General features: G+C 40.9%; 3 protein-coding genes across 7 annotated transcripts in view; 1 reads left to right on the forward strand and 2 right to left on the reverse strand.

Annotated features, from left to right (window-relative positions):
- The window catches only part of mtmr4 (myotubularin related protein 4), a 39,710-nt gene extending 37,602 nt beyond the window's left edge, over positions 1-2,108 (reverse strand). For both annotated transcript variants that reach the window (XM_079476198.1, XM_079476196.1), the window contains exon 1: positions 2,007-2,108. The gene's annotated coding sequence lies outside the window, so the exon portion shown is untranslated. The remainder of the gene's footprint in view (positions 1-2,006) is intronic.
- Positions 2,109-4,326: 2,218 nt separating this feature from the next.
- On the forward strand, positions 4,327-9,155 carry hpda (4-hydroxyphenylpyruvate dioxygenase a). The gene is made up of 14 exons (XM_079472608.1): positions 4,327-4,464; positions 4,716-4,742; positions 4,892-4,954; positions 5,675-5,779; positions 5,855-5,897; positions 6,191-6,273; positions 6,774-6,863; positions 6,970-7,076; positions 7,176-7,253; positions 7,348-7,510; positions 7,676-7,747; positions 7,846-7,968; positions 8,057-8,173; positions 8,640-9,155. The coding sequence occupies exons 1-14, from the start codon at positions 4,417-4,419 to the stop codon at positions 8,757-8,759; spliced, it is 1,239 nt and encodes a 412-aa protein (XP_079328734.1). The 5' UTR covers positions 4,327-4,416; the 3' UTR covers positions 8,760-9,155.
- The window catches only part of rnf43 (ring finger protein 43), a 68,475-nt gene continuing 54,238 nt past the window's right edge, over positions 9,119-23,355 (reverse strand). The window contains exons 3-9 of one of the 4 annotated variants that reach the window (XM_079472575.1): positions 16,460-16,534; positions 15,164-15,298; positions 14,986-15,087; positions 14,710-14,880; positions 14,506-14,623; positions 12,678-14,168; positions 9,119-11,710 (exon numbers count right to left, since the gene is read on the reverse strand). In XM_079472575.1, coding sequence (XP_079328701.1) covers positions 11,685-11,710; positions 12,678-14,168; positions 14,506-14,623; positions 14,710-14,880; positions 14,986-15,087; positions 15,164-15,298; positions 16,460-16,534 — 2,118 coding nt within the window. In that variant the 3' untranslated portion in view covers positions 9,119-11,684. Of the gene's footprint in view, positions 11,711-12,550; positions 14,169-14,505; positions 14,624-14,709; positions 14,881-14,985; positions 15,088-15,163; positions 15,299-16,459; positions 16,535-23,355 lie in introns of those variants that run through there. The other 3 variants (XM_079472577.1, XM_079472576.1, XM_079472574.1) reach the window with 3 other exon arrangements.

Genomic DNA, 23,355 nt, shown 5'->3' on the forward strand with positions numbered 1-23,355 from the left:
AACCCTCCCCCCGGGGAAATGGAGTGCCAGATCGCCATCAGCGCCAGTCTTCTTCGCCAAGTCCTTTTGGCGCGTCAGGTCTGAGTCCGAGAGGGAGCGAGCGAGCTGAGTGGGATGCCCCCATGCGCATCATGTAGAGCTCTTCTGTCTCACCTAGGCTGTACGAAACCTCGGCTTCAAGAAGCTGTATAATTCAGCTATTTTCTCACAGAATGAGCAGACCCTCCCTTAGGTTTTTGCCTCATATATATGCCGTGTAGTTCCGTGTAGTATTCTTTTACATGGGCGCCGTTTAAAATGGCGACGAGTCTTTTCACGCACGTGCTACATGCATTTGTGAGGTGTCCCCGGTGGGAAGGTGGTTAGACCCGTTCAAAATGGCGACACAACATCACGCAACATCAGCAGCTTGCTTGTGTGACTTGCAGGCAGTGCTTTGGGGCAGCGTACTATACGGTCGTATAGGCGGTCAAGGGGCGGTCCTCCCCCCAACTATCACTCGCATGAGCCTGTGCTTTATGATTGCATGTTCGCCGTTCAGGTTATGACTTGCGTGAGCCTGTGTCTTATACAGTACGTGGCCGTGTCCTTCACCGTCACTGTCTTTACTGCTTGGGGTTGCAAACATACCAGGTTGCGCATGTTCCCGCCCTCACTATGTACACCGGTTGACGGCCCTGTCTTATTTATTTTATATCGCTGGCTGCATGCCAGCACTTAATATACAGGGTTTGTTTCTATCTTGCTCGGCCCTGGCACTTGCTGTTTTAATTATTTTTATTTTGCTATGTGTATTGCTTCCTTGCTCAGTGTAGTGGCATAGCAAATCTAATCTAATCCTTCAAACTATGGTGAGATGGTATCCCCCAGAGTTCTGAGTGTTTTGATTGGATCCCGTAGCAGAATGTGGTATCCAATCGTCTTAGAGCCTAAGTAAGGTGTGCCCTGTCAGTGGGAGTAGTACTGCGTGCTACTGCCAAGGGTTATGTGGTGCACGGTATGTGTTAGCTCCACTAACGTCGAGCTGTTATTCGCTGATTGAACACACTGCCCACTGCGTCACCGGAATTGATGCATTTTGCCCGAACATAGAACCGTTTCTGTTGGCTCCCGCCTGCAAGGCATGCGATGGGCTTAATGCTCGTCCTGGCGGCAACGCTGATTGGCTAAGGAGGTTTTCCCTCACACTTGCCTTGTGATTATGTTGGGAGAGCGCAGGGTTCCGCTCTTTGCTGCTCTCACAAAGTTGTTTTATACGGTTCCCCTAGCATTTCACGCAATGTTGAGAAAACTCTCTCGAAAGGGAACGTAAACTGCCGCCGTGTTCGTCGCACTGTAATGTTCAGTCCTAATATTTTTAGGTAATGTTGGCCAGATAATGTAATATATAGGGGGCTGCCACGCCCCTAAGCTCCGTCTTGGACCCCATTGGCCAGTTACATTTTCATTTCTACAGGCGTTATTCAATAAGGATTCAGTAAGGTTTAGCGAAGTGGAGTCCCCTAGCGTTTCACGCAATGTCTCGTTCCCTCCTCTCAAGGAACCGAGGTTACGACAGTAACCGGTGACGTTATGTAACCAATTACATCCAATTACATTTTTACATACAAGTGTGTGTATTGTTTATTTCCACAAAAGACCTCCAAACATATTTTACATCTAGCGGATTTAAGAAAAGAGGCTTGTCCCCACATTGATAGAAGTGTATACATTGTATGGACAGTATGGGGTCTTTAATGATCCATACTTAAATATTTTACATCTTTCACTTTACAACAAATCACACCAGCTCGTGAGTTTAGTGTGAGTGGAGGGTAACAGCCCAGCTGGCCAATGCAACCACATTCTCACACATGGTTGCACAAATCCAGATAAAAATCTACTTAAACCAACATCAAAACATACGGATTTACGCTATAAAGTACGCGGATGAGCGTTATCGCAAAACATATACATCTCCAATAAGGTTATCGCTGAAGAAAATGAAACATAATGAAGATACTCACTGTGAAATAATCAGCTGACACAACGGTGACTCAGTAGAGCGCACTACTTCCGCATTCACTGGCGATGAGTTATGCGACAGCCAATCACGATCAACCAGATCTGGCAGCCTACCAATGGCGCGAGGCTTAAAGGCCTAGTACCCAATGGAAGACAACGGCAGGATAGCGGCTCGAACAACGGGATGCGTGAATGGGCGGATACACGCCCACAATAAGACCAATCGGAGCGAGGCTCGAGCTGGAGGAACGGGAAGAGGTGATAGATCAGCCAATAGAAAATCACAGCGCGGCACAACGTGTCCACGTGATTTACGGCGCCTCTGGCAGGACGTGAATTAAGGCGACGGACCGCGCGTGATGTGAAATAAGAGTTTGAACCTAAGATAAAAGTTTGTCCTGTAAAATCACACTTTCTAAATAATTTTAATAAAATTATAACAAATGTTATTTCTGGGGCATAGACAAGACACTCGCACATCTTTTAAATGAATGTGTTTGTGTTGATTTTTTGTGTGCATTTTTTAATTATCAATATCATTTATTACAACAGAAACTCTCAGATTCAGTACTGTCATTCTTTATTTATTGTTCTTGGTAGATTTTGATAGGAATAAGGAACTTTATCTTTAAGGAAGGACTTTAAAATGTCTTACATTTTGTTCAAATTAAATGACATTGCTTTTACAAAAGGTTTTAATGTTGTTGATGTCACATAGAAATTGTCAGTGTCAAACAGGAAAAACGTTAATATTTAAATATTTAATTATGTAGCTGTAAAGTTTTCTTAATTTATATTTTTATAGTTTATAGTTGATAACATAACTTAAAGTAAGAATTTAATATGGTAATATTGTAATGGACCTAACATAATATCATAGCACTACCTTCTACTCTTTTAAAGAGCACCATATTCCCAACACAATGCCTTAAAATGCAATAATACAACAACTAATTATTTAAACAAATATTATTTAAGGGAAACCTTTTCAAAAGAGCAATGGGAATAATATGACACCTTTCGGTTCTTTTTGACAGCACAGTACATTCCTGCATTACTGTAACTGACGTGTGTTCAGTTAAAGCTCAGAGTTATTTCTGAACAGGCTTTCATCTTCTTTAATCACAGATTTGCCGTCTGACATCAGTCTGACATCAGATGCTTCCATGCAGCAGTCAGACTGACGTCTAACATCATGGCACCGCCCCGACCACGAGCCAATACTACTGCAGCTCCAGCACCTGCGTGCGTGCCCACCTGAGATCTGTACCACCATTCGTTACAGCCGAGTTCATCTCGAGTAACGAAATCGAGTAAATATCAAATCGAGTAAATATCGAGTAAATATTAACAAACTGATGGCATGGCCAGGAGAATTTAAGTAACCTTTTAAATCACTTTGGTTTGTCATTTGTCTTTGGTTGGAATGTGCTTTCTCAATTTAACAAGTGCAATTTGAACGAAACACTCCACTGAAATTGGAATTGACAGAAATGTGCATTACATATTGTGAAGTTTGCGTGGTACACTCCGTGTTGTCATACGTGTATGTTTACAGTATTGGCACATGCAAAGGTCATATTGCTGACTGTAAAGAAAGCTGATTGGTGCTTCACCTCCCGCCCACAGCTACAGAAACACGAGCCTGTTATCAAGCATGTGGCTTTAAACCTTGTTTCTATGTCTGAACGCCATGACAAACTGAACTGGGCCAAAGGTACAATGATCTCAGTGTCCTTAAAGCTCAGGTCAAAATAACTCACACAGACACTTTCTTATTCTGTAAAGACATCGACATGAATGTGTATATGGTGCACTCAGGTTTCTATGGGTGATATTCAGATAATATCCTTTTAATATTTATTCACCTTTTCTTTGTTTTTGTTGAAATGGACCACATTTGTGATGGAGGGTCAAAGTTTAGTGTTGATCTGTTCCATGTTTATGTTTCAGAATAATCCCCAGTCCTGTTACAAAAACACCAACAGCATTCGTATTCATGTCAGTTCCACCAGCTCTATTTGGATGTTCTGGAATCTTCACTTTTGTCATTACATGGGCAGGAGATCTAGTAACATAACGCCCTCTAGCGTAAAAACCGAGCAAATGTTTATTTAAAATGATAGGAAATATTGTAATATATATTATTATTGTTAACATATTGTATAGACACCAAACAATACACATGGCAATGCATTAGATGAGAGAATATAGCACGTGTGGATACTCAAGCTTTTCTAAAAACGAACTTCACAAATGTCTTCTAGGACGTTTCTGCAATGACAATCAAACCTATGACCCTCACCTCCAGAGTAATGTATGTGGAGAGAGAGGTTTTTTGTTGGCTGGATAGAAGGGGTGTGTGACCCGACGTTCGTTCACCACAGCACATAAAACAGCTCGTATCTGTGGATGAAACTTCTTTCATTTCTAATCAGCTCTGTCAAGACCATCAGGATGGTGAGTCTGCTGAAATCCATTACACACTGTATATAGATCAAATAGTCACTTATTTATTAGACTATAGGAGTTATGTACAACTGTGTTTTGTCAAATATATTTTGTAAAAACTAGCATCATCGTCATTCAGTCTTTTAAAGTAACCTTTTCCACGGCTTTTCACAGTATAAAATCAAATGTCTTCGATCACGAAGCTCTTTTTTTTGTGTTTTTATTTGTAAATATAACATCATGGTTTCATTTCCTTTTAGACGTCTTATACCGACAAAGGAGAAAAGGTATTTTCAACAAGCATAAATACATTTCACTAGTTCATTTGTTTCAGCATTCGAAGACCAAAAATATTTCCTCATGTTCTTATTTTGTGCATAAAAATGTTTTATTTATCATTTTCTTCTCTTTACGAAATACAATGTTTTCGTTTTAGCCAGAGAGAGGGAAATTTGTAAAGTTTCATCATTTGACATTCTGGGTTGGAAATGCCAAACAGGTGAGAGTTCTGTGATCATATAAAACAAGATGATCTTAAAGTATTTGGGTCGGCTAAATCAGGGGTTCTCAACCTTTTTTACTCCAAGGTCTCCCACTGTATTCAACAATATTCCCGCCTCCAAAAACTCTACCCAATCAAATATTTAGCATGATATTAACTGGAAAAGTGTTGATATGTATATAAGCATGGACCAATAATAAGAAATATCTTGGTTTTGAGTTGTTTTAAAATGTATTTCAATGCTCATTTGGTCTCATTTTAAATGATTAGCCCCCTTAGTCCCCCTTCCATGGCCCCCCAGCTTGGGCCCCCCTTGTTGAGAACCACTGTGCTAAATTAATGACACGTTATGATCATACATAGTTTTAAATATGCTGAAGCCATTATAAGCACATAGAAAAGTGTTTTGATGATGCATAATGGCATCTTAATACAAGAGATCATCTTGTTTAATCGTGATAAGAGAATTACGTCATATTTACACTGCAAACAATCTATGACCATGTCTGACCACTGGAATGAGGTACAGCACCACAGAGTCAACTGTACACGCAAAATAAATGAGGGATAAATATGACGTATCCAAAATATGGCCCTTCATGAGCAGATGGTGTTAATGTGGTCACTTTAACCCCGCAGACCAGGCAGTATTAGACATGGAATAAGATCTCTGTGGAGGCAGAAAACAGCTCACATCTTCTTCTTTTGCTCATCTAGGCCGCAGTGTTTTACTGTGATAAGTTTGGGTTCGAGGCGCTGGCATATAAAGGTCTGGAGACGGGCAGCAGAGAAGTCGTGTCACATGCTATCAAACAGGACAAGGTGTGTGTGTCACACACACATATATACACCGGTAAACACAAGACTAACAACATACAATGTTTGTTGTTTTCACAGATAATATTTGTCTTTGCATCAGCTCTGAATCCTGGAAATGAAGGTATGAACCAAAATTCTTGGGTTAAACTTGCACTGTAAAAAATAAGTTACTTATTTATTTGCACACAGCTTTTTTAAAGTTAAAAACCAGGAAAATCTTACCAGTTGTTTTTTTACTGTGCACGCTGTATACTCAACTATGAGTGTCATTTGTGCAAGTAAAAGTAAAATTTACTTTAAAAACGTTACAGACATTTTTAACAAAACAATTTTATACAAACAAATGTTGTAAATCCTATTTTTTACAGTTGTGGTCTGATTGAAAGTATCAAGCCAGAAGCTTTCTTTCCACAGAAATAGGGGAACATCTTATCAAACATGGTGATGGGGTGAAGGACATTGCATTTCAAGTGGAGGACTGTGACTTTTTAGTCAAGGTAAAGCAGATGCGCTTCGTTTCTGGCCGTATTTCATTCATGGTTCTCCTTAACCGTGAGAAAAAAACCTCACAGATGAGATCTCGTTAATATCTGAATTATTTCTGAGACATCCATGAGAATAAATGGAGAGCAAATAGAAACTTTGGTTTAAGTCTCGCGTGCCTCGGTTATTTCTCCTGAGAAAAAAAGGCAAAAATGTCTCCGTCATTAGTTTCAGAAGAGATGTCAACAATGTCTCAAACTGAACTCATATTTGTCGAGTCTGCACTCAAAAGTCAAGTATTGAAGATCTCAATTTACACTTAAACATTTCTCATCATCGAATCGACCCAAATCCAGATTATTTGACTTTTACAATCTACATTCATTTCACACCTCCATACTCTTCAGATACCGGAATGATTCACGCTCAGTCAATTACCCTGAGATATAAAAATACGCTTAATGTAAATTGTATCTTTGTGACCGATTTGTTCAAAGTGTGCTTGTGTTGGCAGAAAGCCAAAGAGAGAGGAGCAGTGATAGTCAGAGAGCCGTGGGTAGAGCAGGACTCTGGTGGCAAAGTCAAATATGCCATTGTAAAAACAGTAAGTCCAGGACACACTTCATGACAAGCACGCACGCACGCACGCACACACAAACACACACTAAAACAGTTTAAAGATCAATAAACATTCTGTCTATCTTCTGCAGTACGGGGACACCACACACACATTTGTTGAGTACATGGGACCTTACAAGGGTTTATTTCTACCTGGATACCACGAGCCGCTGTTCAGAGACCCGCTGTTACCAAAACTGTGAGTCAGCTGCAAGAGTATTCTTGAATGAATGCACGTTTCTTAAAGAACACGCTGTTTGAAGAGAGTGTTTCTAACCTCCTGCTTCTCTCGCAACAGTCCACCGGGACACCTAAACTTTATCGATCACATTGTGGGAAACCAGCCAGATGATAAAATGGTGCCAGTATCAGACTGGTGAGGGTCACGCACGCTCCCAGAAAACAAATCAATGAGACATCTTCCAGGAAACTTCGAGATCAAACAACACGTCTGTGTTCTTGTTCTGCAGGTATCAGAAGTGTCTGTGGTTCCACAGGTTCTGGTCCATCGATGATAAACAGATCCACACAGAATACAGCTCGCTCAGGTCCATCGTAGTTACAAATTATGAGGAAACCATTAAGATGCCCATTAATGAACCAGCTCCAGGGAAAAAGAAATCACAGATCCAGGTTCATCCAGCATCGCTAAACTTCTTACAAAACGCATTACAAGTGTTTCTAAACACATTTCTAAAATAGTTTTTTTTCATAGTTTTGCTATCTTTTGTTAAATAAATCTATTGTAAAAATACAATACAATAAAGATTCTATGAATATGTCTGTTTATTTATGAAGGAGTACATCGACTACAACGGGGGTCCAGGAGTTCAGCACATCGCCTTAAACACGTCCGACATCATCCAAGCCGTGTGTTACAAAACTGGCAACCAATATCCATTCACTGTTTATTTCAGATCACACCCAAACTACAGTGAAATCTCATAAGTGATTTGTTTCCGAGTTAGATCGTGAACCTCAGAGCTCGAGGGATGGAGTTCCTGTGTGCACCTGACAGTTACTATGACATCCTGAGAGAGGAACTCAAGACAGCGAAGATCAAAGTGAAGGAAGACCTCAAAATCCTGCAGGTCAGAGGACAAAGTATAAACAGCACTGAATGTTTATCCAAATGTAACTGATACCGTTGGTTTTTCATTTTTATTTGATTTAACCCAGGAGCTAAAAATCTTAGTAGACTTTGACGATAAGGGTTACCTGCTGCAGATCTTCACCAAACCTGTGCAAGACAGACCGACCCTATTTCTGGAGGTCATCCAGAGACACAACCACTCCGTATGTTCATCCTTCATATAGTCACTGACACGGTGTTGAATAGCAGTTTAGACAGGCCTGTAGTTTTATTAGGAGATTTTTGAAAACTTCTGATGTGAGCCAAACGCCCTGAACTTTCAATTCAAATCACACTCCGTTTCCAACATTCAAGAAGAAGCTCTCGAAAGAAAAGCATCACAATCTTGCATCAGAAACTAGACCTTCATTTTATTTTTCACTAGACATTCCTGCTGTCTTTTTGCAAGGCTCTTCCGTTCACATAGTAATTTTTCATCAAAAAACCTTTCCATTGGGCTGATTTTTCAAACCCCGCCCACCACCATCATTAACACCACCCCTTACTTCCTGCCCAAAATTCCAGACAAATGATTAAATGTGTTTTTTTTAACCGTGTGTCGTTTCAATGCAAGAAAAAAACATGCATTGTCAAAACTGCGAGTTTACCATGTGTTGCCTTGTTTTTCAGGGTTTTGGAGCTGGAAACTTCAAATCTCTGTTTGAGGCCATTGAGAAAGACCAGGATGCCCGAGGAAATCTGACGGCCGTCACAGCCGACGGTCCCGGCAACGCAAAGCCTTTCTACTGATGCACACATGATAACGCCACAAACACACAACCGCATGAGCGCACAACAGTGCTTCACAATACAACATCTCACATATTCCATGAATAAAGATCTCTAATGTATGACACTGATAGCGTCTTAATATCGCTTGTGCATTAGGTTTAAGAAAATAAAAGACTGTAAAAAAAGATATTTACATTTTCTGAAAAAGAAATTATAAAAAATAACCTGACAATAGAAGCAATTAGAGTTATAAAGTTGGATAACAATAACAATGGTTATGAAAATATACTGGAAATGAAGAATTTGTTCTGGCTTTTATCATTTAGGATTAAAATCTGAGACGTTTAGAAAATAAATGAACTGAGCACAAATGTTTTACTTCAAAATAATTTATTTGTATATAATCGGAATGATGCCAGGTTTATACATCTATGATGGCAGCTGTACGTTTCGTAAAGATAACATTCCAAAAGTGAGAAAACAACATCTTGAACTTTCTCAGACCTGGACGAAAATGGATAAATATATTAGTAAATAAATATATTAGCGACATTACCATATTGAAATGTTCTATTATATATAAAATACAACACTTTATCTCAGAACGGTTTTATCTTTTTTTAAAACACAACATATTGAAAATATACTGGCATATCCCCGGATTTCTGAAGGGACTTTGCTTTATTAAAAAGGCAGTTTCAGGTAATTATCTGTCGAAAAAGAGAAAATAAACAATACAGACATGAGTGACAACAAACACGTCGACCGTAGGTAGAAAAAAAATCAAACATTATTGTTTAGTGACATTTCATTGATTGACGTAATATTGTGTCGAATTAGTAGCTACATACTGCTTTCACTTTGAGTTCCTCTCTCGAATCACGTGCCTATTTTTCGAGGCAAAGTGCTGTTTGCATCATTTCTAGACAAAGGCGAGTGTTGCACACTGACCTCGATGTCATTTGAGTCAAGTGCAAGGAAAGTTTGCGCAATAATCGACAACTAACTTGAAATGAAAGACAATCGTGTGGCTGTAGTTGGTTTGGACAGATGAGCACCACACATACACCTGCTGCGTCTTTGGTTGATAAAGTTATTGCAAATCCAGCGTGTCCGTTCGGACATGAAGAGAAGAATGTTGCATAGATATGAGACCCAATTAAACAGATAATGTAAAGTTTATATCATTTTTCTAGAAATTGAACTGTAGAAAAATGCATCTCTATAGATTTTTAAAAAAATATGAAAAACTGTCTTAGAAAAGCCTTAAAGAGCTTTTACCCTTTGACCAAAATGCGTCTTATGAAAGTGTGAACGTTTGACCACGAAAGAAAATGATTACATACGGAAATATGGCAATGAAAATGTGGTTCAGCAAGTGACAAAAACAGCTACAATTGTGCATACATTTTCATTTGACAACTTATATCAAATATATAAAAAATGAAATTAATATTTGCCACGGCAAGAATTCCAGTGTTTTTATCCATAAAATAATTTCTGGGTCCAATACAAGTGAAAGCCTACGAGAAGCATCTGTGTCATGCTGATTATCACCAAGAAACTTTAGAGTCTCAGGGGCGGTTTCCCGGAAGGGATACGTTTACATCAGGACTAGACCTTGGTTAAATTAGGGCATTTAAGTCGTTTTTACAAACGGCATTACAAAAAATACCATTACATTTGTGCATTTTGAGACAAAACAATTGCACTGATGTATTTTAAGATGTGTCGGGCCAAGCTGTTCTCAGTTTAGACAGCTCTAACATTTAGACATGTAGTCTAGTACTAGTCTTAATCCCTGTACGGGAAACACGGCACAGATGCTTCTATTGAAATAGGAGGGCTGTTTTAGAGAGTTTCTATTCAAATATTTGGCAATAGAGACTTCTGGGAAACAGAGCAAAGATAAATGTTACCACACTCTGCGTTTGTAAAGAGTATCAAGGTTATGGGTGGTTGTCTGGGCATTGCATTATGTCAGTAGATTACATCAAATGTACAAACTTCATGTAATGTTCATTTTATAGGAAACAGGCACTTGTGAGCTTGTATGCTGGTGACGTTCTATGAAATGTCAGTGTCCCTTTGAGGTCACACGAAGGTCACGTGACTAAAGGGACTTGAAGGCGAAGCACTATGGGAAGCGTAGTCCTCAGCGGCGACAAACGACGGACAACGGAACCGAAACAGAAAGCATCTTCACAACATTCCCCATATATTCAGTCAATTCATTTAGTAAATAACAGCTGCCACAACTGAACGAAGAAAACCCGTGAGAAAGCACTGGAGCTTCTTTTCTCCAGGGACAGATTATATGAAGATCTTTATCTCTGCTCTGAGTTCATATCTATCAGAGGTAAAGAGAGGCTACTGGATATGTACCTTTGAAGTACCAGGACTTATCTGAGGTAGTGCTGGAAACCGCATATCTGTGAGCCGGACGGTTGAACGACGGCCGGCACAGGAAAGCTAAACTGCTGTATAACGTTTGAGATATGAAACAGAAGGGGCAGGTAGTGCCAGAATGAGCCGGTGGGCATGCGAGTTGCAAACACTCGAGCAGTACTTGTATAATGTCATGTCTACTGTTGCTCTGTCGTGAAAGGGTTTGACCTGAAGAAGAACACTGACCGTTGAAGAAGAAAATGTTTTCCAATGCAAAACTTGGAAGCAATTGCGGTATGGATTGATCTGAATGAGGAATGGGCTTTCACAATGAACCTAATGGATGATGCTAGTCAAAAATTGACTGAACTGATAGCTGATGAAGGATATTCTGAGGTCAGGGTGCTCCGGGAGAGGCGGTTTGATGTTGAAAACGATGTTTGTGAATGTGTATAGACGTGTTTGTGTGAAAAAGACAGCAAGAGAGACAGCCGAAGAGTTTTGTCTTTATCGGCTCTTGTGTAGCAGCGTGAGGAGATTGGGACGAAGAGTTTATCATACACCAGACTCTTCCTCTGACCCTGCAGAATCAAACAAATCCAAATCAGAATTCAGTTAAAGGCATAGTTCACAGAAAAAAACATCTGTCATCATTTATTCACCCCCGGGTTGTTCAAAACCTCTATATCACTTTATTTGAAAAGGAGATATTTTGAAAAATGTCTCCGTGTTTATGTGTCATACAGTGAAAGTTGGGTTTGTGTGGTTCCCAACATTCTTCAAAATATCTTCTTGTGCTTTGCAAGTCAAACAGGTTTGGAAAAGCATGCATAACGCAGCATACGAATGTGATTTCTCACAGTGTTTTCATTTGCTGCAAAAATCACTCGGAATCTAAAGTTGTTGCGTTCAAATGTGCAAGCTTTGAAATTTTGCGACGCTTTCAAGTACACATGTTTAGAAAGAGATTGAACTGAATAAATGTTCACATTTCTACAAAATTCATATAGTGACAAAATGTAATGTCATATTACATAGAAACAACGTTTGCTTCTCTATCGCCATCTCTGTTTGAAACATAAAACTGCACGTTACTTTCCATACTTGTCTTCGCATGCATCGACATCAAATGACGATAACCAATTTTAATGCACTTACCTCAATTACCTTTTGCTTTTCGTATATTTCACACCAAAGTCATTTACGTTGCATGCACATCAAATGGATCCCATTTAAAGGTTTAGTCACCCTCTTGTCATTTCAAACCTGTATGACTTCTGCAGATCACGAAAGAAGATATTTTGAAGAAAGCGCCGCCTACCGGCACTCTTCAAAATATCTTCTTTTGTGTTCTGCAGAAGAAAGAAAGTCATACAGGTTTGAAATGACAAGAGAGTGACTAAATGATGACAGACTTTTAATTTGCGGGTGAACTATCACTTGCTTGGATTAGCAACAGTATTCGAAAAGACATGAACGACCTCACAAAAAAACAGATTTCAAAAGAATTTCAGAATTAGGTATTTTCATATAAAAAAGCACACTCACCCTGACTATTGTGTAAAGTTTGGCAGTACAGACAGATGTCTCTAGGAAGTTCGTCCCCTGGCCTGTGATGAGCTCTACACAGTGGTCTGTCCACCGCAGAGGCAGAACTTTGAAGCTGAGGCTCTGAAGGGGCCTGCTGAGCCCGTTTCTGCCACACCACGTGAGCCCCCCCACAACACGGCCAGTCCGTCATCCCCGTAGAGTCCAAAATCAGGGGAACCGGCAGCAGCGTGGGGGCCACGTCCGGAGGAGGTGAGCAGCAATAGCTTCCCGCTCCCTGTCCGTAGTGAATATGAAGGCTACAATCCTCTTGAAGGTCCAAGTTTTGATGGAAATGAACAACCGGCGAAGGTCCGACGGTTTTCCGTCTGGTGGGCCAAGCTGAGCCCTTGTGGCAACAAGAGGGGGATGGAGAGGTTAAAGAAGAGGAGGGCACGACCAAGGAGTGGCCGGAGGGGTCTGTGTCCTCAAGACCCCTTGAACCCACGTCCGTTTTGGGGCAGTTGCATGACAGAAACTGTATCTGACACCCTGTAGAGTCTTTGTCTTTAGCTGTGTTACAAGGGCCACCCGCCGCCCCCTGATCCTCATCCGAGCCCCTACCGGGCCCTTGACTGACCTCTCCGTCCTCGTAATAGTGGTGTCTATGTCTGTGATAGTGGACGTGACTGAAAACAGCCACTTGCTGTTGCTGCTCCTCCGAGCACGGCCCGTTCCCATCAGCACCGGGACCGTTTCCCGAGCGGTTCACTACCGAGTCCAGCGACCGAGGCCTTTCCGTGGCCTCTGCGCTCCCTTTGCCCGGTCCGTAATACAAAAACGGGTCATAGTCACTACTGAGCGAACTGCGAAACGTGGACCAGCTGCCGTACACGCCCTGCAGGCTGATGTCCGTACAGTTCAGTACCGAGTCACTGGACGATCCGTGGCACGATCCCGAACTAGAATCGCTAACCGGCACGTCGGCAAGATAACCGCTACGTTCTGTGCGGTAGCTCCCTCCGGAACAGCTGCTGTCGTCCTGCCGACCGTGCGAGCCTCCGCCGCGCGGGACGTGATGGTGGGCCGCATTGTTTGCGGGTGACGGACGGGAGCCCGAAGCGTTTCTCGGGACCACCGAGGGGCAGCGGGGGCACGGCCGTCTGGGGCCGTAGTGATGTCCTACGGTCCGACAACCGTGCCCGCCTGTTCTGTGCGGGCGTCCGTGATGGGCATCCGGGCCGAGATGATACACGCAACTTGCGCCCAACGGTCTGCTGGGAAAACATCGCAGGGTGCGGGGATGGAGTTGGGGAGAGTTGCTATGGTGGCCAAACTGGGGTAAAGGGCCGGAGGGGGTGCGGGGGTAGTTATGCCGCATGGAGAAGGGGATGTGGTATTGGGGGTGAGGGTTTGAATAGTGATGAGAGAGGAGGAAGGCCTGGCTGTGGTGGTCCGGTGGAGGGGGCAGCAGACGGGATCTCTGTGGCTGACGGGATGTCAATTCGGGACCTGATTTGAGACATAAAGACATAATTTTTATTTATTTCATTTGTGTTCAACAGCAGTAGAATCATACTAGTGGCCACTGACAAAAATGACGAATTCAAGTAGTCACATCACAGAACTACAGAAGTAAATTTGGATTTGAAAAAGGAAATAACTAGATCAATATTTAGCATGCAAACATACATTATGGTATAGATTTTTCAAAATTGGTTTGACGTTTCTTGAAAAGCAGTAAAAGAGCATTTGTCCTGTTGTACATACAGAACTGCATAACATTATAAATGTTGTATTATCACGTTTCACAAGTTTTTAGATTAAGAGAAATATCCAGTATATGTACCCTGAGGCTGTTTACCCATGATGTTGTGCATGCACAGCGGGCACGTGCGTTGCTGCAGGAGCCACGGGTCCACACACTCCTTATGAAACTCGTGAGCACAGGAGATGATCCTCAAATCCTGCCAGAGAAAGACAAAGAGACAATCAATACAAATAATCTCAAACACCCCATCAATTCTTTTCAAAAAAGAGAAGGCTTAGATACCTGGCCATCCATGAACTCCTCGAGACAGATGGCACAGACGGGGCCGGATCCGGAGCTGCTGTTGGACCCCGGCGCTGCACGGGAACGCTGGGATCCGCTGCAACCCGAAGACGTGTACGTGCGCGTCTCCAATCTGCTGATGGCTCTCATGGTCTGCTGGTGCACAGAGTCCTGCAAGTGGAGAGCACATGTCCATTCTGAGGTCTCTCATTTATCACCGTGTGATTACAAAGACAAATAGAGACACTTTATAAACCATCAGTGAATAACTCTTACCCAGGCTCTGTTAGATCTGCAGCGGAATCGCAGAGCAAAGATCATGATGATGGCCAACACAGCCAGAGCGACGGTCAAGAGAATGCCCACGTCATAGTGAGGCTGAAGTGAGATAGAAGATGTTAAACGACACACTCCATTACAAGTTCAAAACTGATATAAATGATTCTGTGTTCACCCATTTAGGAGTTTCCATCATGATGTCTATCCGCACCATGGCTTCCTCGTTCTTATTGACCAGCCCCATCAGTTCTTCAGCGTATGTTGACTTCACCAACACGACCGGCCGCGGCAGAGAACCAGAGTCACGCAGCTGCGAAAGAATACAAAAGAACTTTAGAATAATGAGATAAAATAAACATCTTCTGTTCATCACGTCTTTATTTCATCTCTCGATGTGGTTTACCAGGTATGACGTCTCAATCGTATCTGTAAGACTTTTTTCTTCTGGCTGGATCTTTGAGTCAATGCAACACTAAGGTTATTATAGTTTACTACGTTTCTATTATTTTAAATCAAATAAAACATAAGCTCAAATAGTATTCGAAAAAACGTCAACTAAACCAATTTTTTAAAATGTTTTCTCAGAAATAAATGGAAATAATTTTGACATTATGCAGTAAAACTATGAGCTAAAAATAAATAGAAATTCCACTATAATTGAAACTAAACTAAAAAACATGAAACTTATATAGCAAATATTCAGAAAATGATATTCAAAAAAATGAACATGCATCAAAATCCTTTAAAATGATGCTAAAAATAACATGAAATTATCAAAATAAAATAATAATAAAATATAATAATAATGAGCTCATATTCTGAAAATATAAAAAAATTCGACAGTGACAAGAGCGATTATACCGTGACAAAAACCATCCAATAATTTCAGTTGGGGATCGAAAATCGATTCCAATTCGGAATCGAAAGGTCGGAAATCGGAAAAGAATCGGATTCGGATTCTTGATTTTAAAACTTCAATTCCTCTTATCAATTCCTGTGTGCATATTTTCAGAAATGTGTTAACCCTGTCATCTACCGATTCCTCAGTAAAAGCCCTCATGAAAATAAACCATATTTTTACTACAGTAAGCATAGTTGAACTGCACTAAAGCATAGGAACCACATATTTACCCTAGTTTCATTATAGTACAGTTTAACCATGATGTAGCTGAACTATGGTGATACAAATTGTAATAAATCAGAAACATGGCTGCTATGTGTATATACAGTATACACAAAACGGTGCTCATAAAAATACTGTATTTTTATGAGTAATTTGTAGCAAAGCACCCAATAAGGAGACGAAATGACCATACAGATTGATATTTCAATGTTTTACTTCCACTTTTGGAATCGAAACCGGGAATCGCTCTAATGCAAACCCTACACATAATGCCAATATCATTCTGAAACCTGTTCATAGAAAATAGGGTTAGGAAGGATTTTGGGTAGATTTCTGTAAGACACTCACTTCCTGAGCAGCACTGCTGTCATCTGTAATATCAAAGATAACAGCCTGAGCCCCTCTCTGAAGAGCCAATCGAGCCTGAGACAGAGAAAGACAGAAGTTATTTGATGCGCAGACATCCCATCAGCCAGCAGATGGCACTCAAATGCAGTGTTTAGAGACACTGTGTCCTTGTCATCTCATCAAGAGTGCTATCGACCCCTGTGAAGAGTAATAATACAAATAAATTCATATTAATGGTAACAGCCACCTATTATGCAAGTTAAGAAAGTTAGATTTGGAGCAAAACACAAATTTATGTGTCCATTATACACACATATTTTGACATTTTCAGAAAATGCAGAGGTGTTACTGAATCAAGTCAAACTAAAAAACCGTCTCCCTGCGTGTTTTCATGCACAAACAAAGAAAACACACAAAATCGTGTTTTATTATCAGCTGACCTTCTGACTTTAACACCTCAAACAACAACACACTATTCAAATCACTCTAGGACAGAATGGTTTCTCATGAGATCTTACATTTGTGTGTTTGTATATGTTGGAGTGTACAGGAGGGAATTCTGCACGATGACCCATAATTCACTGAAAGTCTTTTTCCTGCCAAACATCGTCGAGTTCAGAGTTCAAAGTTAACAGTATGGCTGTCATGCTCAAGACAATCGCTCAGTTTGTGCACACACATTTGTTCGCTGCGATTCACAGAGGTTTGTAAATTGATGTAGTGCCTTTAAATATACGCATTACCTTTTACATTCAATTCACATTTTATTCAGAAAGAGTTACAGATGAGATGTTATTTTAGGATTTCCAATGAATGGAACTGAGCGAAGACCTTTATCACAAATAAATATGCTTCAAATCAATATGCATGTATTTCTCTCCGTTATTGATATCTCTATAGCTCGCTCAATGTTTCACACATGATATGGATTATATGATGGATTACGGGCCAGGTTTGACTTTCTACTGAGGAGACCGCAGGTTCCACTTCAGATGTGTATTGGTAATATTATACGACATTTATCTGACATCATCAAGCCCTCTTACAGCAAGCTCCTCCCCTTTAACCCCCTGTCATATACACACCCACCGTCCACCATCCAATCGAATTCTACATTCTTTACCATCCAACCAAGATTTGAAAAGCAAATTTACAGGCGACAGTTGTCTGATAAACGGACATCAAAGAGATGTTGAGTGAGGATAACCATAAAAGCAGCGCGTTACTAAAACGGTAACAATCTCTAAAGAAGCAAATGATAAACCATCAAAAGTGATCCGCTTCCATAGAAACTGTAGCAAAATTCACGTGTGTCAAGTTTACGTAAAAGGAGAGTTCACATGTGCAAGGTGTTTACACCAAATAAGAGTTCATTTGAATCGTGTGTTCACATCAAGACTTCAAAAGTCGAGTTCGCACGAGAATCAAGTGCTCACACGAATCGAGAGAGTTCACAGGAGTTCGGATGAATCATTCATTCAAATGAATTGAGATTTTTGCATCAAGCCTTTACAAGGATCAAGAGTTCTCGAAGATCAAGAGCGCACATGAGTCGACAGTTCACATGAATTTACGTGAGCAACCCATTGCTCAATCGCACCGAATGAACCAATATTTACCAACACAGATCCCAACTTAACCATGACTGTATAATCATTAGTAGGGATGCACCGGTATGTTCATTTTGGCCGATAGTGGTTACCGATACTTTTTAACATTAACCGATATATTGGCCGATATACAGTCTCTAAATCTGAATATAAAATTCCCTAAGACTGAAACAAAAGGCAAAAAGTGGACGACTGCTTTTATTTTCAAACATTCACTGCAGAAAACAATGTCACCATTACTTTTATTTTCCCCCGTGAAAAGCGTGTACCAAACCTACTAACCTTCAAAGTTTTCTGGTATATTTTGTATTTAATAAATAAATTATAGATGTTCTTCCAGAACAACCCCAACATTTTTTCTTGATAGCCACATGTCTAACAGGTCTCAAGAGAGAAAGCATACTGCAGTCTGATGCAAACAATATCCTTTTCCTCCTATAATTTACACATTGATAAGTACTGTATCTACACACTGTACCTACCAACAAGCTTTGCTAATATCAGCGAATAAGTGGAAGATCAAGACAGAAAGACAGTACTGTATTGAATTTGAACTGTGAGCAGCGTGCAACCAGAGTAAATGATTTGATTTATCCGCTTTACTATATCAGCTTAAAGTTTATTATCGATAACATCAAAAATGACCGATATTGAGATTTTGCACTGATCAATAGTGCGTGTGAATAAACAGTTCATATCAAGAGAGTTTAATTCATGAATGTCACAACCGCACAGAATCAACCGATATTTACATACACAAATCCTATTTATATCTATATAAGTCTATAATAAATCTATAATATATTTATATAAGTGCCACAGCCAAACAACGCTACGCTGACCTCTCTCTGAACACTGTTAATAATCTTACACAATGAATAATAAACCTCAAGTGTGCCTTTAATATTGTTTAAAAACGGTGTGTTTGGCGTTTCTCGACCCTTTAAGCTTTGCCTCCGCAGTGTTTCTCAGCGATAAACGGTTTGATGTGAGGATCTCACTGACAGGATAAATGGTTACACATCAAGCGTGTGTGATGATTCATGAGTGTTGCCGCGGGCTCACAGCTCTGAGCTGCAAACAAATGATCAACTTCTGAACTTTCATTCCTCGCATGAAAACACTCCTGACTGTTCTGTTCTTCCTCCGGAACCACCCAATGCATTACTGCTTTCCTGTACGAATGTGAGAGGGTTATATTTTTACGGTCAAATTGATCATAGTTCGGTTGTAAAATGACAAACAAAGCTGTGAACGTGTTTCAGTGCGGAATCCTCTTTCAACGGGAGATCACGGCAGGCATCATGGGCTCGGTTCCCTCACATTCCACCAGCGGTAATCTCCGAGAGGTGCAGAGGGGAAAACGTGTTGACAGGGCGGCTCTCCTGTACCCACTCCAGGGGGATTGTGGGAGTTTTTGCCCAGGCATGAGGGCAAAGACAGAAAGGGGAAACGTCTTTTTCATAGTAAGGTGTGACTTAATCTCCTCGGAGGAGCTGAAGCCGTCTGTGGGCTCGGTTGAGCGTGTCTCTGCCTGCACCTGCAGCAAAATCAACACGAGCAGATCCAAAGAGCAACTGAAGCTTTTCTCTGATGCTGAAGGATTTTTCAGCAGCGTTCGACATTTTTTATACCTTTGTTCGGACAAAGACGTTCAAGTATGACATTTTTGAAAGGATCAAAACAAAACTACCAGATTAAAACACTACCAGTCAACGTTTAGGCTCACTAAAGTGAAAATGCTCACGTAATCAAAATGGAAGAATGTTGAAGTATTTATAAGTGACTTTTTGTGCTTATTCATGTTTCCTTATAGTCTTTAATCCAAAACGTTGATATACACCCCCTTCGAAACAACTTCTCATCACTTCCCGTCACGAGGAATGGATCGGGGGAGGAGATTTCTTCATGTGAGTGATGGCGAGTCCTATGGGGATTAATCCTCCACGATCCACTGCAAACTGTCATTCAAATCTGCCTCCATTTTGTTAGCATCTCCAACAATCCAACCAGTTCTCGATGGATGAAATCAAGTCCCGTCGTACATTTATTTTGATCATTTCAGCTTCACTCCAGTCACGAAATGGAAAGAATAGCATTGGTACTTCCATTTCATGCATTCTGACATCATTAAAATGTAAAACTTGCGTGTTCTCATGCTTGACATGGTAAAAGACGTATGACGTAGTATTTCTGCGCTCGATACACTCCATCAGCGTTCGTATTCGTTCCAGAACGTTGTTTTCGTTTCGTGACAACTTCCTGGTCCCTTATTGGACAATTCTCCCGGAATTGGGCGCGTCAACCGGCCAGAGCCAGATGAAAGAGCATGCCCACGCGTCAACCAAGGTGAGCGGGAGAAGGAGTATGCGCACACGTCAACCAGCTGGAGCAAGAGAGGGAGAGCACTGCCTTCAAGTCCATCTGTGTTTGTTTGTTCACGGCATTTCAGTGATTCAGTTATATAATATGGTGGATTTAACGCTTGATTTGGAGATCGCTTGAAACAGATAGATGGACCGGACAGGAACCGCACGTGTAAGTGTCTGTGTTTTGTTGGCAATGGGTGCGCACGTGCTTAAGTCCCAAACACCCCATCATTGAGACACATTGTGAATAACATGTATGAAATGTATGTGACAAGAACCTTAAACCTGACATTATAAACATAAATCATACAATATATCGAAGACAAAGCCTCTATTTTAGGAATACCTAGTGCAAAACTCGATGCTAAATTTCTATGCACTTTTTTTGTCACAAACCTTACTTTAGCCCCCCTTTAGATGACTAAACATTATGTGTGTTACTTAATAGGGCACTAACAGGCAATTGGACTGTGGCTTTTATCTCCTCTTTTAAAGAATCCACCACATGCCACTGGTTTGAGAATAAGTCCCATTCCCAACAGCCGTGAGGAATATCCATCATCTCCATCCCTCTCACTGCTGCCACAACCATCTCCATTTCTCTCTGTACGTCACCACAGGGCTTTAACTTGTTTGCCTTTAGAAATCGATTCAGGAATTTCATCTTAAAAGAGCACGAGCGAGGGAGGGAGGGAGAGATGGTGGCCACAGAGGAATCAGAGCTCAGGAATTCAGCTTTTCTAAGCTCCTCTTTAATGTGGTTATGGCACATCAAACGCTGATAAACCAATGATATCATTTGCGCCGTGTGTATGCAGAAGACCTGCACTTTAAGTGTGCGCGTATGACCTGATGGGTCGATCCAAACACACAGCATCTGTTCTCACTTTCATCCGAGATTTAATAAGTTAAACACGCTTTGATTTTACTGTAAGCTAACTGCAGCAGAAGTAAACAACAGTGTGTTTGTGTACACTGAAACTTTCTCGACATCACAGCAGTAAAATATCGGATGCCTTTGAAAGTGAAGCGGCTGCTATTACGACTTAATAATTCTCAAAAAAGATCGATTCTGGGACGCGGGGCTCATTTTGCAGGCACAGGTTAGAACTTGACACACATTGTGTTCTGTTCTCTTCCCCTCTGGTATTAAAGGGATAGTTCATCCGAAAAGAAAAATGCTGTCATTATTTACTCACCTTCTTGTCATTCAAACCCTGTATATGACTATTTCTTCTACGGAACACAAAAAAAGATATTTCGAGAAATGTCTCAGTGGTTTTGTGTCCATATAACGGAAGTCAATGGAATGCATTGTTGTTTGGTTACAAACTTTCTTCCAAATATCTATTTTGGATTCTGCCGAAGAAGGTCAGTCATACAGGTTTGGAATGACATGAGGGTGCGTAAATGACCAAAACGATTGGGGTGAACAGTCCCTTTAACGTCCAATCCCAGAATTAACACCTACAAACATGCGTTGACTTTCAGGAAAAGCTTTTTTTAAAACCTCAAACTCTGAATTGTAAACTAAAAGGCTGCCCATTAAATCTAAGGAAAAGCAACATCAATAAATCTGTGATTTGCAGTTCGGTCTACATTTTACATGTCAAGATGTTGCCACCGACTCCTGGAAATACAGGCTGTATAGAATGATGGAGAGTCTGTTTGGTCAGGAGAAAAAGAATACTGAAATCACCTCCATAAATCCTGTTCTTATTACAGCAACAACCCAGTGATTTACCCTTCAAACCAGCAGAAAACAGCCCTGTATAACGTGGATATTTTAGAAGATGCATTAGATTCCATTACATACAGTTAGATGACTTCAAGGATCCACTTGAACGAAGTGGTAAGATTCAATTAAAATACACTTCGACGTCTTAATGTCGATGCATTAGATAACAAAATACAAGACTAATTGCCATTTAATTGAGAGAACGATTTGGCAAGAAAAGTTTTGTACTCAGTTTTGTACTACTGTGGAGTTATAATGCCTCAGTTTAAAAAAAGCATATGGCTTTAATATTACATGAGAGCATGGAATAAAACATCCCCACAATGTGCACCCTGGAAACCGAGCTGATCCTCCAATCGAGCGGAGTAAACTTTTAACCCACGCTGAAAGCATCCTCTTCCTGTTTTCTCACGTCCGCCCCTCCAGCGCTCCCCTTCTGTGAGCCTCGTTCTCTCTGCCGAGCGCCAGTGAGCGCAGGCCCGGGCCTGATCTGCACATTCAAAGCCAATTAAACACCGATCTTCAAACAACACTCACTGCACCATCAAAGACTGAAAAATGACGACAGTACAAATCGTCCACCGGTGCTCCAGGGCGCCACAGAAACACCAGAGCAGGCAGGCAAACGCGCATTCTCCCTGCATGCTCCAAATGCGCTGTGAAATGCGGCCTGGACTTTCACACAGTTGGAAGAGCTTTGAGGTTGAGCGGCAGAATCTTGGAGGTATTTTAATAGCTGTAATTTACCAGTGATTAAATGCTAGTAATCCACTGTGTCCCTGCTGCGCGACTTGTGGAGTTATATTAAGAGCGGCGTTCTCCCAAACACACATGCGTCCGTTTATGCAATTCAAGAAGGACACAAGGTGCAAACTTTACATTCCCAGTTTTCAAATGCAGCGTCCTCACACCTGTCTCTCACTCTCTCACACACAAACATCTTTGTTTTAAAATAATATGTACTGTATACAAAGTATATACACTATACTAGCATACTTACGAAATCATTTAGTATTTTTATTGATCAGTTTACATCTTTGGGATCGCTGTAACAGAGGTGGACATGTTTACATTTTTAAACCCCCAGTGAAATCAAAACGAAAGTTTTTATCCTTTTATATAAAAATGCGTGAGCTTTAAAGTCATATGTAATCAAATATTACATACATAAAATAGTGC

This window comes from Barbatula barbatula (assembly GCF_947034865.1).
Source record: "Barbatula barbatula genome assembly, chromosome: 2".
Taxonomy (NCBI): domain Eukaryota; kingdom Metazoa; phylum Chordata; class Actinopteri; order Cypriniformes; family Nemacheilidae; genus Barbatula; species Barbatula barbatula.

What these genes read in the sequence shown, in the direction of transcription:
- hpda (XM_079472608.1), top strand. Translation starts at nt 4,417, where the DNA reads ATGAAACTTCTTTCATTTCTAATCAGCTCTGTCAAGACCATCAGGATG. An exon ending in AATATGCCATTGTAAAAACA is followed by an intron (nt 6,864 to 6,969) that starts GTAAGTCCAGGA and finishes TATCTTCTGCAG; the next exon opens with TACGGGGACACCACACACAC. An exon ending in CGTCCGACATCATCCAAGCC is followed by an intron (nt 7,748 to 7,845) that starts GTGTGTTACAAA and finishes TTTCCGAGTTAG; the next exon opens with ATCGTGAACCTCAGAGCTCG.